This window comes from Leiobunum rupestre, chromosome 7 (assembly GCF_980474605.1).
Source record: "Leiobunum rupestre chromosome 7, qqLeiRupe1.1.hap1, whole genome shotgun sequence".
NCBI lineage: Eukaryota > Metazoa > Arthropoda > Arachnida > Opiliones > Sclerosomatidae > Leiobunum > Leiobunum rupestre.
In genome coordinates this window covers 5,214,618-5,233,267 of record NC_143390.1, presented here as the reverse complement: position 1 = coordinate 5,233,267, position 18,650 = coordinate 5,214,618, and the positions used below count along the sequence as shown (strand labels likewise).

Sequence of the window (18,650 nt, the reverse complement as noted above, 5' to 3'; positions counted from 1 at the left end):
ATGTGGGTAGACACTTGTGGATCCCTAGGACTTTTCAGTTTCCATAGAGATGCTTAATGCTCAATGTAATAAGTTTACTTAGTTAAATGATTTTAGTCTGCTAAACAAATGAAAATTCTTCAACAATTGCAAATGAACTAATAAGATGGCACTGTAGTACCTAGAAAAAGACTTATTTTAATATAATTAGGTTTTAAATTGAATATAGTGTGAAATGAAGCGAAGCTTCTTTGAATACGGAATTGTGTTCAAGATTAGAAAACAACATTTTAGGAACTGGTAGTTTTGGGAAACTAGCCTTATATTGAATAACCGTAATTAAAATTATTCTATGGAGAACTGCTTATTTGATGAATCTATGCTTTAAAGGTTAGAAAGCTGCTGTTTAAGGGAACTGTGCTTTAAAGGGAGTATGAACTTCCATATTTATGGCCGATCAATGAATTTCACATTCCTGCCATCAGGTTTAACAATCTAGGGGTGAATGTTGATAGTTTCTTTTAAAAACAAGTCGTTGGGCTTTAAATGCCCTATTTTTGGGAGCTGATCTTTAAGGTAGCTTAAAGGCAACTACACCTTAATGGAACTTTCATTTAAAGAATCTGGACTTAAACTACACTCAAGGGGGTAATTGTATGTACTGATGCAGATAGCAAGCATATCTTATAGATGAAAACTTCTTGTCCACACAAGCCGATGGAGAGCTAATGGAAATTTCTAAGTAACTATATAACCCTAGCTCCATCCTCCTCCCCGCTGCTGTGCCTTGGCTACACCACTGATCTACGCGTGTGCATATACCAATTTCATTCCACCTTTACTGCAAATACCGGAGTTCCCTCATTCTCAGTCCCTCCTAACTAAAGAGCTGCATGGAATTGTTTTTTTACCATTTACCATGGTTACTGCGGGATTCCTGCAGGAATGGTATCAATATTTATTTTTCGGGAATGGAATGGATGGAAAATCATTTATTTAAATGGGAATGGAAATTTTTGCCTTGGGAATGGATTTTCCTTACACTATTATCGTTAACCTCTACAAGTTTTTATTAAAATTAAAATTTTCATTTATTGGAAAAAGTAGGATCCTTTTTAAAAGGTATATTGATTTGATGTACTTATGTTGGATAAGTATTAGAATTTTCAAAAAGAAACATTTCATAACATACCGTAAAAATTTAAAATTTCTAGAAAATATGGTTTTTGAAAAAAAAAACACTTTCTAGCAAAAAACACCCTGTATATCTCTGTATTAAAGAGCAGACAAACTTTTGTTGTGGTATCGCTAATGAAATTATCTCATACGCCTCATTCTAGTTGACCCATGAATACTGCTCAAAAAGTTAACCAACCAATTGTGTAAATGTTTAAAAAAGGCACAAAAAACCCATATTTACCCAAAACTAGGAAAAATATTAATTATCTGGTCCTCTTTTAACAATACATCAGTAACTAATGAAATTTTTAGATACATTTATATTTAGAAATATATATTTACTAGCTGGGTAAGCCTATCCGAGCTCTAAATAGTTGGGTTAATCGTATAATTCTTATAAGGTTGTAAGCGAAATTATGTAAAATACATGATAAATAACTTTTATTTCTTTATTAATACATTTTTTTCTACATATCATAAGCAAAAGTATACCTATAGTCCAGTCAACGAATGCTCAAAAAAAGGTATAGAGGGAAATGTTGGGAACACAATTTTTGACTTGGTAACTTTGTTTGGACTAGTTAGGAGGTGAACATATCAAAAGTCCCCGCCCGTAGCCCTTGAGCCGGGGGGAGGAGGGGGTTTGAAGGTCCCATTTTTCGGTTGTTCGCTTATATCTCGGAAACTATGCGTCCTAGCGACATGGTCACTCTATACAAAATGAAAGCTGATTAAATACAGGTCTTACTCAGTCACGGTTTTTGATATCTTGCATAGTTTTCGAGATATCCGATATTGAAAGTCTGTAATTTTGGAAAAAAAAAATTGCCTCACATTTTTTGCTCTTTTTGACCGGATAACCCTTCAACGATGCACCCAAAAATAAATTCCGGCCATTGGGTTGTAGAGCATTAAATTCACTTTAATAATATATATTACTTTACTATTTTATCTATTTTCCTTCCAATGTTAAAGCAATTTCAGTGTTGAGCGTGAAATCTGAAGTTTTGCGACAACTGCCGACTAATGAAACTTTCAATTTCTCAGCATTCCCAGTCAACGTATTGGCCAAAATATGCACCATTATGTACACATAGTGAGTACTGGACGTCTAAATAGCACAGATACTCATTTTAGAATATATACTAGTGGGGCCGCTGACCAGGCGACCATCATCCTCACACTTAATTAAAGAAGACCTAGACCATTTTAATGGGAAAATATGTTGCTATGACCAACGTTGTGCATATATGAGTGTCTATAAGGCATTGGGATAGTGACGAGAAGTGAAGTCACATTGGCTAGTTGGCTGATTTTGCCATCACCCCTCTCTTTACTGACTTTTTAAAAGGAAAACTATCCCTTTTTCACCCACTTTAGAAACATCAGGACTCGATGCAGTCACTTCCTCATCACATACAAAACACTTGCTGGTCATTTTGACGACACAACACTCATGACATCGTTAAATGTAACACCAAAACATCCCACTGAAACAAACAAAACAAACTATGACAAAAACAAACAGATGAGTGCCCAATTAGGGTAAAAACTAGCAGTAAAGCACAAAAACAGTTTATTTTTGTGTAAAAATAACCTAACCATGTCACAAAATGCTAGCTGAAACGCTAAAACTATGAGACGCATTATCGTAGCGATCGCCGTTTATTATTTATGTGAAATACAATAAATCTTCAATAAAACAGCTAAAAATAACTTAAATTAATTAAAAATTAGATTATTTACCTTCCAATGATGTATTATTTTATTATTTACTAGCTTTAATACCCGGCCTCGCCCGGGGTCTTAGTTTTAATGAATTAGATCTTATTTGTACGTAAGAAAGGTAAACGCTGTAGCAAAAACCCAACACGCGTAGCAAAAACGGTAGCAAAAACGCAACACGTCCTGTACTTAAAATTCCCAACTAACCCTCCCTTTCTACGAAGTTCCTTTCTTTCACACTAACTCCCCTTCTACGAATTTCACACTAACCCGTTAAAGGTCGGGACGGGCGCAAGGAACTAAAGAGAGTATGTAAATAAAATTGAATTATGATTAAAATTGAATTAGATTAATAACCATGTCAGGTATTTGAAATAAGCCGCGTTTAGTTGGAAATCAGGCCCTGAACATTGAGTTAAAATTTCAAAGCTCTACAGCTAACCGTTTTCGAGTTTTTAGGAAGATGACATACAAATCTATATAAATAAAATCTGATGTTTGTAAATATATATATATATATATATATATACTAATATATATTCTAAAATGAGTATCTGTGCTATTAAGACGTCCAGTACTCACTATGTGTACATAATTTAATGGTGCATATTTTCGCCAATACGTTGATTGGGAATGGTGAGAAATTTAAAGATTCATTAGTCGGCAGTTGTCGCAAAACTTCAGATTTCACGCTCAACACTGAAATTGCTTTAACATTGGAAGGAAAATAGATAAAATAGTAAAGTAATATATATTATTGAAGTGAATTTAATGCTCTACAACCCTATGGCCGGAATTTATTTTTTAGGTGCATCGTTGAAGGGTTATCCGGTCAAAAAGAGCAAAAAATGTGAGGCAAAAATTACAGACTTTCAAGAGCGGATATCTCGAAAACTATGAAAGATATCAAAAACCGTGACTGAGTAAGACCTGTAGCAAATTTAATCAGCTTTCATTTTGTATAGAGTGACCATGTCGCTAGGACGCATTGTTTCCGAGATATAAGCGAAAAACCGAAAAATGGGACCTTCAAACTCCCTCCTCCCCCCCGCTCAAGGGCTACGGGCGGGGACTTTTGATATGTTCACCTCCTAACTAGTCCAAACAAAGTTACCAAGTCAAAAATTGTGTTCCCAACATTTCCCTCTACACCTTTTCGTTGCTTGGACTACTAATATATTCAGAGGTGAGCTGAGCCTAAGTTTATTGATGCTGACCGGTTGACATCCAAAAATACCACAAACTCACTTATTTAAATGAAGTATTTAGAAGAAAATATATTACCCTACAAAGTACTAAGATTCAGAACGTTATAAATAAATGGTTTATTTAACTTTCGAATCGTAGATCTTTAAATTGACAGCTTGCTCTAATTATCTAATAAGTGTAACGTTTTTAAGGAATTTTAAGACTTTGTCATGTGATGGTTGACTGACAGTAGTATTCAAAAAATCTTTATTTAACACTTATTATATTATAGAAAAACACAAATATACAAAAATGAACAAATTGTGGGGAGAACTGGCGGGGTAATTTTACTTTGCTTCTAGTGATGGTTAGGCCATCTCTACTATGGTTCTTTTATCTTTTTCATATACACTTACACTAAATAATAAACACTACAATTGAGATACTACACTTTGAGATTCGACATTTAAACAATGGCACTGTTAACTGAAAAACAAACAAAACAAAAATGGCTACAACGAGGGTACAATGCGAACGAAAAAATATAGTCCAAACTGCATAAATTTCAGAAGCAGAATGAACTCTCAACCTCGAGGGGGGCTGTGTTGAACCTTTTTCTCGAACGATAGCGAGGGATTAAGCCTTCTTTCCAAAAATAGTTATCTACGTTTTCACCGGCTTTTTCATATTTCGACCCTGGGTACTCTACAAGGAGGGGGGGGGGGATTATGATAAATTTCTACTTATCACTTGATTCGTGGCTGCTCTTCGATTTACGGGATTCCGGGTTGCGGGAGCTTCCGGATTACGGGGTTCCGAATTACGCAAGACACACGCCCACGCGTTTTCTTGGAGGGACTCGACGGGGGACTTCTTGTTTCACGGTGACAGTTCCAAACTGTCCGTTCGTCTCGCTTACGGCACGGATGCCCGGATTACGGTAACTAACGAGCCGGATTACGGTACGGATGTCCGGATGACGACGACGAACTTCTTACAAGCGGCGTAGGTACTTCGGGTTTCAGTCTAAAACATCTGGTTAGGCGAGGGAATCGGTCTCGGTGATCTGGTTTTCTTCTCTCGGAACGTCTAGATTTAGGGTGATCAACAGGTGATTTGAGGGTGTTGAGGGCATTACGCTTCCCGGATTCATTACTTCTCGGCTTATACTCTTCCGGTCGGAATGTCCTGGATGTAGGTCATCTTGGCAGTCAGTGAGGGTTGTTTCGGTCATGAAGGCTGCATTGAGGGCTAATTAATATCTAAGCGCGACTTCATCGCGCATTATTCTCTAATTATTTCGACATGTTCCTTCTCTTGCCAGAGAGGCCGAGTTCCGTCCTGAGTAATCAGACTTCTGTCCAGTTCTGTCAAGTTCTCTACAGTTCTCCTTTTTGGGGCTCTGTCTCTTGGTTTTGTTCCAGGGATTCCAGGGCGGAGTTGAAAATAAAAAGCGATTGGTGACCTCCCATTTTATTTGGGTCATTGGTGCACCTAAGACTCATGTCCTGTCATGGGACGTATGACGTTGTCTGACCCACGAAAGGTCCCTTGGGATTGGTTCCGCGTGATTGCGGGGGTCTCAGTGTTTGTGGGGGAGAAGATGCTAGGAAATCACTCGGTTATATTTATTTTGTTGTCAAGCGAAAGTGTCCAGGCACACTTTTGACCTATGACCTGGCCTTGGAAAACGTGCGCTTTTTGTTAGATTCGGGTTACCTGATAGTGGGCTTAAGGCCCGCTAAAATGACAAAGGTTTCATGGGATCGCTGTGAGTTGAGGGAATGTTACTGGTTTAGTTCGGCAAAGTTTCTGAGAAAAATGCGGGTGGGTACGGCTCGGAAAGTATTGTACTACGGTAATAAACGAGGAAAAAGACACCAATTATCTCCATATGTCAAGGGCTCTAATTTTTGTATTGCTAAAGGCAAGGATTTAGTTTATAATTTATATTAAGTACCCTGTTTAATTAATTCTCTCAATTTTATATTTTATAATGGGGGTTCATTAACTAATTTTTGGCCTGCAAAAGATGAAATATACGTAAGCGATGGCTTGCTATACAGAGGCAATCAGCTTATCGTACCCAGCGCAATGCGAACCAAAGTAATTGAGAAATTACATGCCGTACACCAAGGTGTAAATTCTTGTATTTATTAAGCACGAAAAAAATGTATTTTGGCCTAAAATGACAACAGACATCACCAATTACATTTTAACATGCCCAACCTGTCGACAACGAGAGAAGTCAAATATTGCTATGCCACTACAACCACTACCAATACCACCGTTACCTTGGCACACCATTGGGACTGATTTTTTTAAACAAGATTCGAAGAATATGATTCTAATTGTAGATTACTACTCCAAGTATGTTCAAGCCCAAGAATTGTCCAGCACGAATGCAGAACAAGTAATCAAATTCATGGTTCCACATTTTACCAGACATGGAATACCCCAAAGATTGATTTCCGATAATGGACAGCCTTTTAGCTCATACATGTTTTCAAAATTCCTCAAGGAGTGGGGTGTGAAGCATATTACATCGAGCCCCTATTTTCCGCAAAGCAATGGACTTTCAGAACGAACAGTTCAAACGTTGAAGAATTTGATGAGCAAAGCGGCGACAGAAGGAAGAGACATAAACTATGTGTTAATGGAATACCGATTGACACCGCAACAAGGAGGATTAACCCCAAATGAAATGCTGATGGGAAGGAACACACGGATACCTAGTACAAGTAATCCGGATACGCTTAAACCTCAGTTCAGTACTAAGAAAATAGAAGATCAACTACGACAAAGGCAAAAGGAAATGATAAAACATAACAAAAGACAACCACACAAACAACTTCAACCTTTTAAAGAAGGCGACAGGATATGGTACTTTTCAAATAAGCGCAAGTGGTTACCAGCAATAATCACAAAATTGGATGAGAACCCTTACTCATATATAATAGAAACGAAAAGAGGACAAATTCTACGCAGAACGAGAGTGCATCTACGTCCTAGAGTTAAACAAATATTTCCTCAACATAAAGAAAATAGAAACGTTATGAGAAGAGGCGGAATTGGAAGAAATGATGGAATAAAGGAGAAAGAAACGGTAAATTGGAGAAGAGATGAACGAAGAGATTGGCATACAGACGAATATGAGACAAGTATCTTAAGAATAACCCCAGTCAATAAAAGAAAAGACGTCGTTTTGGAGAAGCCAACACAAGGAGAGCCTATAAACAATCAGGAAAGAGAGATGGAACTGGAGCAGGAAGAGATAAGAGACGATTGAAGTACAGGCAGAGACCAGTAACGAAGAAATGGCACAAAGCGTAGAAACAGAAGTACCGGATAACCAGGAGGAAACAACACAACAAATGAATATACGCAATAGACCACAGGGTAGTGAAATAGAAACTAGACCAATTTTAAGTCCGAGCCAACAACCGACACCGCCACCTGTATCATCCAACCGAAAACGAAAGAAAACTAAAATTCTTCCATTGGTTTCAAGCATAGAAATCTCATAGGGAATGCTGCCGTGTAACTGGCAAATGGGCCAAACGCCGTGGCAGACGATAGCCAGATCTCAGCCAATCAGAGCTCAAAGAGTGGTTCTGCCAAGAATTTAATGTCACCAGAGAGGATGACGGCTCCTATCTCCCGCTATAGTAGCGGATCCAAGGAGGATTATTATCCTCCTTGGCGGAACCACTCTACGGCCTCTCATTGGCTGAAGGTTCAAGGCGAACTGGCGTCAAGCTCGGCCGTAGGCGCAGCATTCTAGTTACCTATAAGATTTCTATGACTAAAATATGGACCAGGACGAATATCTCCAAAACAGTTTTAGGTACAACTTTGAAATTTTTAGGTCGCATAAAGTGTGTAGAGGGAAACCTACTTTGAAAACTATCTCGAGAACCGTAAGTGTTAGAAAGTTGGTTTCAATTATAAAAGTGTTCCCCGTCACGTTTTAGGCCTAAATACCGTATCGGATTCGACTAATAGGAAGTCGAGACAAAGTTTACCAAAGTCACAAATTTCGAAAAATAGAAAATTGCAAGAAAGCGCTAATATCTCCAAAACAAGTCGTGCTACATTATCAAAATTTGCTAGACAATCTCATCATGGTGGGATATTTTAATATTCAGAAAATTGTATGACCTTGAACCATGTCTTCAAGGTCATACTAAAATTATCTCGAGAACCATTAGGTTTAGAGCAAAAATTCTAATTAGATCTAACGCCATTAGACCTTTTCCTTTGGGGTTTCGTAAGGAAAGAGTGTACCACACGCCTGTACCTAACGATGTCATTCTACAAGAAAGAATCGAACAAGAATTTCTTGAAATCACGTTAGAAATGTTGGAACACACAATGGAATCGATTGTTACCAGAGTACAAACGTGCGTGGTGATGGACGGTGATGTTTTTGACATTTAATTTAATAAAAGGTGAAACGATAAAGAATCTTATTTTACATTTTAAAATGTAACTTTATTTTAAAATGTATTTCATAATCATTAAATGTTTTTGTTTTTCAACTTTGTTAAAGCTAATAAATACGATACATTTTACTCAAAAATAATTTTGATTACAATTTAAAAAGTTATTTCAAGTTATTAATACATAAAATGTGACGAAGAACAACTTTCTAATTTGGAAATTTTGCTCAAAACTTAATGGTTCTCGAGGTAGTTTTGGTATGACCTTGAAGACATGGTTCAAGGTCATACAATTTTCCGAATATTTAAATCTCCCACCATGATGAGATTGTCTAGAAAATTTCGATAATGTAGCACGAATTGTTTTGGAGTTATTTGCGCTTTACTGCAATTTTCCCTTTTACTACCTTTGTGATTTTGGTAAACTTTTTATCGACTTCCTATTGGTCGAATCCAGGCCCGTAGTCAGGATTTTTCAGTTGAGGGGGCCCAGCAAATTCCTAAGGGGGCACGTTCAGTGCCTTACAGAGAGTTTGTGGCGTCCAGTTCAAAATGTGTATATATCACCCTAATATATGTCATAACTAAAGTAAATTAGGATAAAATATTCCTAAATATTGAAAAAGAAATGATTTAAACATGATAACTTTAGAGGATTTAGAAGAATTTACATCGGCTTATCCCAATATTTTCCGATATTAATCGGGGCACAACGATATTGTAAGGGGGCACAGAAACATTTTGAGGGGGCACGATGGGGCACTCAGAGATTTTTGAGGGGGCACAAATTATTTTTCAGGGGGCCAGGCCCCCTCAAGCCCCCTCGCTGGCTACGGGCCTGGTTGAATCCTATCGGGTCCACGACATCTTGGCCTATAACGTGACGGGGAACACTTTTCTAATTGGAACAAAGTTTCTAGCACTTACGGTTCTCGAAATAGTTTTTGAATGACCTTGAAGACATGGTTCAAGGACATCGAAATAGACGAAAATTTCAAAGTTGGTTTGCCCCTACACACTCTATGCGACCTAAAATCTTAGGTTTTGGAGATATCCGTCCTGTTCCATATTTTAGTGGACAACCTGTATATAAAGAAGGTCTGAACATTTAAGAAAATTAACTTTCAAGGTGCGACAGAGATGGCGGTACTTTCGTCATCCACCAACTAAAATACACGGTCAAATCTACAGCTTATTTGAATGAGCGTTCTAGTTATTTATCCGATTTCTATGGAGAAACTGATAAATTCTGGAAAAGCAGACGATTTTATTTGCTAAAAGCAAAAGCGACATAAGACATAAAAGTGTGCCAGATGATCCCAGATCGTTATATTTTCCATGGAGAGCTTGTCGCGAAGTAATTAAAAGAGAGTAGGAGAAAGGTAAAGAATATGTCATAAAAATTAAAAATTTTCGTCACTCTAGCGCCGCCAAGTGTGGCTTTTTAGAACGTATCTCTATGCGCGAGTGAAGGAAAGAGTGTAGGGATGTCAAAAACCGTAGGGTTAAACCGATAACCGATATTTTAACTCCAGAGCACCATTCTTTTTCCGGTTTGTCCCCGCTTCGGTTCCAACTGGTTTTTAAGACGGAACATAAATATTGAAACGGGTTTTAAATTTATTTTCTTTCTTCCACTATTTTAGGTAGATCTATCGCATCATAAAGACTATAGTTTCATCATAAAGACTAGTTTCAATGTTACATGCGAGGTTAAACCAGGTTGTGAGTGACAAAAGCGCGCATGTTTACAGTGAACCCTTTTCAGAAAGAGCGTTTCTTTAGGATGTAAACCAAAAGTATTGGCACGATTGACGTACTTTTTTTAAAAATTTAAATAAAAATTAGAGTTTAACATTAATATTTAATATTTATAATTACAGTCAGCTAAAACCAGTTTTTTTGGAAAACCTGTTTTCAAGGCCCAGTTTTTTTTGATCGGTTAAATCGGCGATTTAAAAACACCGGTAACCGAAAACCGGTTTTTTGAGGACCAGTGGACATTCCTTGAAGAGAGAAAACAAATTAGCCCATAGACCAAAGAGAACGCTTCCAATACATAGCCGTCTAATTGGATTTGTAGTCGATAGTGGATATTTCAATAGGCGCAAAGGTAGGGCTGACCCACTTTTGGGTCTTATGTCGCTTTTGTTAAAAGGGTCACACGCATTTATGTAAAATTACGTCGTAGGCTTACTCTTCTTATCCTACTCTGAAATACCAGAACAAGCCTAGTCGCAACCTAACTAAAAGTATTATTTACTTATTTATTCTTAACTTAATGTAATGTCCCTTTCGAATAAGATAACGCATTATAAGATCTTAAAAAACTTAAAACCTTTACGTTTTTCGTCCACAAATAAACCGGTACATAAAATAATTGTAAAATTTACAATAACAAAAATACACTTTTTAAAAATCATTTAGCAAGTCTGAAAACGAGAGGCGAAGACATCTGTGCCATTGAACTTACTCGAAAGAACTTATTTTGTCCGTACTTCTCTCGGACTGCTTTAGTCGTCGATTGCTTTTCATTCAGAAGCTTTTTACTGAGTTTTCGGACGAAGGGTACGAGATCTTCCTCGCGATATTGGACATATTGCTCGCAGTTTTCTTCCCAGGAGAAGTTGACGTCCCGACTGATTCGTAGAGCGAGGTAACTGGCTGTCGAAGCCAGAAGCGATGGTGGCCAGCAGGAGAAGCTTTGGTCTGTCAGCGTGATTTCCATCAAGTACTTAGCGATCGTATGCTCTTGGCAGTCGCAAAATGCTATTTTCGACAATCGACGCAAAAAGTGTATGGCCAACGGCGTTGCTATTTCGAAGTTCAATCGGCGTAGAATTCTAGCTTCCATGACGACAATGTCGTTTTTGGTATAAGCGTTGTCGGTAACGTACACGAAGTCGTTAATTCTTGGAGCGTATGTCTCCTCCATTTTGGCGGCTATAAACATGGCCGTGATGCCTAGAAGCTGCAATTCTTCTTTGGTGATTTTCTCTTTATCGATGAACCTATCGGTGATGGACACGGTCAAGTAGAGGGTTTCAATGAGCAAGTGAAACCGGTAATGCACCTGGGAAGCGAAAAGAGGTAAAGCTGTCAATTTATTAAGTTTATTAACAAGAGTGGACATTTTATGTCAGTATTTTATATACCGATGCACCTGGGATATCAATCATCCTATATCACCGGTAGTCTCATTATAATGCCATGCGCAAACGTCCACAGCCAGGACGGGTGATGAAACAGACATGCAGGGCCGGCCCTACCATAGGGTGAACGGAGCGGGCCCTCCAGGCGACAAGTCTCAGTTGGAGCCTCAGTGGTAAAGAAAAATAAAGGAATTTTTTTAGATTAGGGGCAAGCAAGGGGGGCGCCATAATCAGATCTTGCTCCATCCTAAAACTTGCCTAAGGCCGGCACTGCAGACGTGTGCAGAAAGAGAACCCTACCGCTGGTAGTCGCACCTTTGACGCAAGCCACCCAATGGGACAAACCACTTCCTCTTGGCGCACAACCATCAGACCAACGAATAATACTTGGGTAACATAAGTATATTTCATATAAAAATTTACCCAGATAAACTTCTAGAACGACGACAAATTTTTAGTGGACTTTAAAGGAAGTCATTAAGCGTACGTTTTCTTTTTTCGCTAGAAGCCTTTCTATTCAGGAAAGAGGTCCGGTCTTTCGAACTTTTACGCTTAGTCGATAAAATTACTGATAGCTAACCGACACTTATGGAACGTAATTGTAGACTTATGTTTATACTTAGTAAAATTATTTCAAGGGATTAAAGTGTGGGCTGATTATAATCGTTTTACACTGCCATTTAGACTTTCTTAAAATGCCCCCTCTGGGATTGCCTAAATCCCATCGCACACTGACAAGACATTTCGTCAAGTTGACGCTGCCGTCGGTTATTCATTTCTTTGTCTTAATTTTTTTTTCGTAATCGCAAAAAGAAGTTGACGCTGACGTTAACTTACGTTTTCGCTATCGCTCACTATACCTTCTACTCCCGGAAACAGGGACAGCGTAGGATGCGCGCGCATTAGTTTGTTTTTATTGCCGTGACTTAATTGCGTTTCATATTACTCAAATGTTTCTTTTAAATAGTCCTAATTTATAATTATTTATTAGTTACTGGGATAAGTCACATATATTTTTTCAAAATTAAAAAATTAAAATCGATAAAAATAAAAATTATTTGGTTTAAAATAAATTATATTTAATAACCATAAAATAATATGCCATTATTTGCCGATTTATTAGACATAACAAAGTAAATACAGGGTGTTTCAAAAAGGTTATGCAAAAATTTTAAGTAGTTGTAGGGGGTGAGTTGAGAAGCATGTCTGTTTTTTCCCATTTTCGTACGATAAGTTAAAAGAGCGCCAGAGAGCTTCAAAGTGTGGCCTACTAGACACTGGAATTGGCTGCAACAAGCGCAAAACCAAGCAGCAGGGAAATGCGAACATTAAGGTTTGGGTTGGTGTGATAGGTAAAAAGGACTTTGTAAACAAATTGAGGTAACCAGCGTAAAAAGGTAACTTAAACAGTATTTAAAGTCCCTGCTGCTGGTTTTGTGCTTGTTGCAGCCTACTTCCAGGAGCTAGTAGGCCACATTTTGAAGCTCTCTGGCGCTCTTTTAACTCATCGTACGAAAATGGAAAAAAAACAGACATACTTCTCAACTCACCCCTATTTTTGCATAACCTTTTGAAACACCCTATATATTTCCCCGTGCTTCTTCGCTTAGTGCGTTAATTGTTATTGGAAAACCATTAATTTCCGCGCCGTAATCTAATTGGATAGCAAGAGATGGTATGTTTTGACACCAGAGGTCGACGGCGAGAGCATCGTCAAAATGTTCCACGAAGTGGAAATCTGTACGGAAAACAGCGTGTGACCAGTACTAGCGCGTATTTTCGTTACTACAATGACGTCCGCAGCCATTCGTTTTAATTAGATTAAGTGTGTCAGTAAGTCGAAAATGGCGTGGATATGGGGGAAGCTCACCCAACCTTTTTTTGAGTTGGAAAATCGTTAGTGAATTGACACAATCGAAAATTTTAACACCCTCTTCGCGGTTTAGTACTTTTCCCCCAGCTATCCTCACCTTCGGCTTGAGTTGGCAAAACGCTCTTGTCCCCTTCCCCAATAAGCGATTCTTCGCTGTGCCCCTGCACGAGGTCGCGATGACAATTATGGAAATTTCTCAATATGAAAATTTTGCGAGTGACGTACCTGAACGAGCCAGTCCACTAGAATGCACCTCATCCGATTGGAAATGTAAGTCTGCCTCTTCAGGGGGTTCTCCTGCACTACGAACCTAGCTTCCGCTTCTTGCAAGTACTCGTAAATATCAGTAACGTACTCGTTGCACGCGAAAAGGTGCTCCGCCGATCGTATTCGCGATTCTTTCTCCGCAAAAGTCTCTATTTGCATGGGCTCAACCTCGGGTTCGATGGCGTCCTCGAGCCCCTCCGCATCTTCAAACAAATCTTCGTCGACTTCCATAACGCTCTCCAGGCTGGACACGTCTTTGAGTTTCTCGTCAGTACCATTCTTTTTGGACAGCGAGTCCCACTGTTTCAGGACGGTGTTATCGGCGACTTTATGAGCTTCAGCGAGAATGGTTCTATTGCGAAGGCATCGTCGAACGTACACTGGGTCCTTCGCTTTAGCACCTCGTCTCGTGAACGAATTACCAATGCTACCGAGAACGACTCGCTCGATATTTTGCAACGATGCCATTATTACGAACTAACTATCACGACTAATAGAGTTAAAATTATTTTTTTTTTAAATACGTACTCTGGAAATGACAGAGTAGCGACAAATGGACGTCAGATATCGTTAAGCCACGGGGTCAAGTTTCGTGGATTGCAATTAGTAGGAGAAAGTAACCTTTGGTTACGAAGTTTTTTATTTTCCACGGAAATGTTGCTTACCTGTTTTTTTAAAGAGGGTTCACTCTTTCTGGACCAATAGGAAGACAGCGGAGGTGTAGAAGTGACGTCACGTTATTTTAAAATATTTAGCGAAACGATTCTATTGAGAATTTTCTCCAAAGTTTTTGTGACGTATTAGCATCTCTTTTTAGTAGTCTCCTTATAGTATTTCAATAAATAACCCTTTGAAGTTCAACCCAAGTTAAATGTATCTCTGATTTCGTTGAATCTCCGATGCAACAAAGTCGTGGCTAGCTCCTGGGTGTGACCTATTTTCGTTGCCCTGGTAACAATTTAATGTTGGTCATGACATTAAGACGCCCTTGGTGGTCACGTTATTATTTCTCAAAGAGGATAGTATCTTGGACGAATTATTCGCAGTATAGTATTTTACCTCGTGACCAGTGACATAGAATAACGTCATGGGGGCTGTATTAACCCCTGTAGCACATGAAGTCGTTTTAGGGTCGGGGTACGGTCGACCAAATGCCGACCTAAAAACGCCCGAACGTTTTTCGACACTAAAACCGTAAATCCTTTTTTGGGACTATTCATACTTTACATTTAATTATTACCCCTGTAGCACAAAGAGTCGATTTAAGGTCGCGCTTTGCCAATTAACCGCTCAAAACTGTGAAACTTTGCCGATTTAATAAAACAAATTAAAATATTTTTAAAATAACTTCCTTTCTGTATTATATTTTTTTCGAAAAAGATTATATATTCAATCTGAGAATGTTTCCTTATTAAAAATCTCTCAGCTCAAGAAGGTTACATTCGTATAGCTAAATATGTTAGGCTAAGATATTATTAATGAAGATTTATTCGCTACTCTTACTAAGCCCCAAGAAGCTCTAGAACTCTGTACTCTAGATTCAAGAGTTTTGCGATTGACGGAAATAAACTCATTGTTTCACTCCCGTTCATGGGACTTGACCAACTACATATATGTATATAGCTATTTATATAGCTATATTTACGGTTTCATATGGTCATTTTCAGTCACTTAAAATATCAAAAAGTAAGTCGTTTCGACGTAATGATACAGTGCACTCTGTTAAATAAGTCTTCGGCCGGTGGGATTTTGGCACTTATTTGCGATTATCTCAAAAACTATGAAAGATAGCAAAATGAAACCAATTTTATTTTTAATATTTTATTAATATCCTTCATACCTATGTCTTGATTCACGTGTAGCATTTCCATATCCGCCGGAAACGCCAAATATCGTTTTTGACAACTTTTTTAATAATGATGTTACGCCCCTGAAACCTGCATTTTTACCTCTCCGAGGGGACAAAGTCCCCTAGGAGGGGTTATACAACGGTCGTGTCTGTCTGTGGGTCTGTGGGTGGGTCTGTGGGTCTGTCTGTGGGTCTGTCTGTCTGTCAGGACTGCGAACGCGTTCGCATTTTCGGTGCAAAGTGTAATCACTGCGTACGCAGTTTCTCAAAGGGTTGGCAAAACCACCGGGTGACGGTGAGCGTTAACGGATGCATTTGCGGTTTGGTTTGGATGGTGTTTTTTCGCTCACCGTCGTGACGGTTTGGTGTATTACGTTTTTGTAATGTTTATGCGTAGGTTGTGAGTGTTGAATTTGTTGTGTTTGTGTTCTGATGGTTGTGCATGTTGAGTCTGTTGTGTTTATATGGGCGTTTTCTCTCCAATTTCTTCTTAATGACTTTGGGACGGACCGTGTGCTGAGTGTAATGCTACCTCTCAACGTCCAATGGCAGGGTTTCCACCAGTTGTACACGGTATTCATCTTAGTATCAATTTGCGATCGCATCGGGCGGGATTTGAACCCGAGACCTCCTGATTGACAGGCGGACGTTCTACCACAGAACCACCGACACTTGTTACGCCTTATTGGAACGGTGTGGTTATATGCCGGATTAATAATATTGATTAATTAGACCCTTTTACCCCTAGGACATTTCGACCCTAAATCCAAAGGTCGGCCGACTTTAGTGTTTAGTACCTTTTGCCGACGTCGACCCGACTCTAATTTGCTACAGGGGAAGGCGGGGATTCGCTACGAGGAAGCACCGAATAGGACCTAACGCGCTGTAGTTAATACCATAATTCGTTATTTTGCAATAACACATGAAATAACAAGGTATTAAACACCGCACTTTTAATAGTAAAATAACATTAAAATATTTAGCATTGCGGAAACGATAGGGGGCGATACCTTTTGGTGTAAAACGTGAAAAAATCCATTGTGTTTTCCATGGAGTAGCCAAATGCATTAAATTTATCTAGTTAATTGCTCACTCTTCAAATAAATCACGGTCCGAAACCAGTCAAAACACAACACTCGAGAAACCAATGAAAATAAAATTTGATGCCATAATTTCGTGAAACCTGACTGTCGAAAATACAAAATAATTGGGATAAAAAAACTTCGCCTACTTCAGCAATAAAATAAATTAAACAATATTAATACGGTGTTACCAAGTGGAATAATTTGGTGTCACGCGTAGGATGGTTTATCATTTCACAGAATTCTTCGCAGTTGGCACAACAGAATTTTGTATCCAATGCTTCAGATTCCATCCAATTATCTCGTTTATGCTCACTTCGAGCCGACTATTAAAACATCGGTACCATATAGTGATAAATCAGAAATTTTTAGTTAGAATGTCACATTTGACCAACTGTACATCTTGATGTCGGTATTCAAGCATTTATTTGGGCTTCTAAACAGAAACTAAACCAATAACTTTTAAACATTGTATAAAATATTCGATTCGCTGAGTCGTTCAACTGGTAGTTTCAGAAGCGGTATTTCGCAATCTACCCACTGTATTTTTTCGTTACCTAATCTATTGTTTTCCGGATAGAATTTTTGACTTTTAAATGCAGAAAAACGACCATATTCCAGGAATAAATGAAGCATTTTGAAATATTTTTCAACTCAATTTCTTACAAGCAATACAATTACTAATTTGTAATAAATTTACTTAATTTTTTAAGATTTTGCACGCATTAAGTTAGTTGGAAGGTTAATGAAGATCAGTATAAAAATCCAGCCCACTTAACTCCCGCTGGGATCAAGTAAGTGTTAAGTTAATGAGAAACTTCTCGTTTTCCGGAACCGTAATTGGGACCATATTAGGTTAACTTTTAAATAAAGGAATAGCAAACAACGTAATACTTAATCTAAAAATTAATTAACTTTATTTTCCATAAAATGTTAGATTAATGGGATCCCTCACTCACAACAGGGGAAGGCATTAGGGGTCACAAAAAAACTGGTTTTGAAGCACACTGCAAGTCTGGATTTTATGTTACCCCTATGCCTCCCCCTGTTGTGAGTGATGGATCCTTTTAATAACTTGCAAATCTGACTGCGAGCTTTTCGAATGACAATTTAAAACAAATAATTTGTAACTCTTCTTATAGGACCTACGCCTCCATTTTCTCTCAAACTTTTTTAAATCAAGACTTTTGCCCAAATCCGTTGCTCCGTCGGAGTATCAGGGTGCTAGAAATTATATGCTTTGACGGAGAAAAGTTCCAATGTAAAAGACTGATTCACTGATGTGGAATCTGCTCTCTATAACTCAGTCTGAGTAGCACAAAGGTCAGTGCCCCCGCCAGCAGTAGGCACAAGTAGGCACGTGCCTATGTTCAAAAATTTTAGACCTATTTTAGGGGCCTCTAAAAGTTTAAAAAAATTGCCTCTGGGGCCTCCAAATGTGATTTTTAAATTTTATTTATTTTTAAAAATTGGTCATCTAGCCCCCTAAAAAAATAACTCCCATTCAATAGGTAGGTTACACGAGGGGGAGTCTTTTTTTTCGTTGCCTTTCCCCAGTAGTTGAAGTGAGGTAGAATATTAAAAAAATCTGGCAGTAGAAAAATCGTCTGTTTACGTCGGCCATTACGCTACCGCGGCGCTCGGAAGAGTATTTTTCGTTTGGCCGAGGCCTAGGAACTTGAACAGTTGCAGTTACATTGCTGCTAAGATTGCTAATTTCACTTCAAAATGCCTCTGCGTTGTGTTATAAACGGTTGTATTAATAAAACAAGCCAAAAAAATCTGAAACTGGAATAAGTTTTCACAAAGCTCCAGGTGTAATTAAAAATCAGTGTTCAAAAACTTTGGAATATTCAGTTAATCGTCGAAAGAAGTGGATAAATTTCATAAATCGTAAAGACATCACATTTGAAA

At 38.3% G+C, this 18,650-nt stretch overlaps 1 protein-coding gene across 1 annotated transcript; it reads right to left on the bottom strand.

Annotated features, from left to right (window-relative positions):
• Positions 1 to 10,553: 10,553 nt before the first annotated feature.
• LOC149933957 (G2/mitotic-specific cyclin-B-like) lies at positions 10,554 to 14,414 on the bottom strand. Its single transcript, XM_090181154.1, has 2 exons — positions 13,764 to 14,414; positions 10,554 to 11,586 (listed from the first exon to the last, which is right to left on the bottom strand). Exons 1-2 carry the CDS (start codon positions 14,271 to 14,273, stop codon positions 10,933 to 10,935), a joined length of 1,164 nt encoding a protein of 387 aa, XP_090037280.1. The 5' UTR covers positions 14,274 to 14,414; the 3' UTR covers positions 10,554 to 10,932.
• Between the last annotated feature and the right edge of the window lie 4,236 nt (positions 14,415 to 18,650).

Excerpts from the sequence above, each read along its gene's own strand:
- LOC149933957 (XM_090181154.1), bottom strand. The coding sequence starts at position 14,273 with ATGGCATCGTTGCAAAATATCGAGCGAGTCGTTCTCGGTAGCATTGGT. Across the intron at positions 11,587-13,763 it reads TAGTGGACTGGCTCGTTCAG|GTGCATTACCGGTTTCACTT; the intron begins GTACGTCACTCG and ends TTCGCTTCCCAG.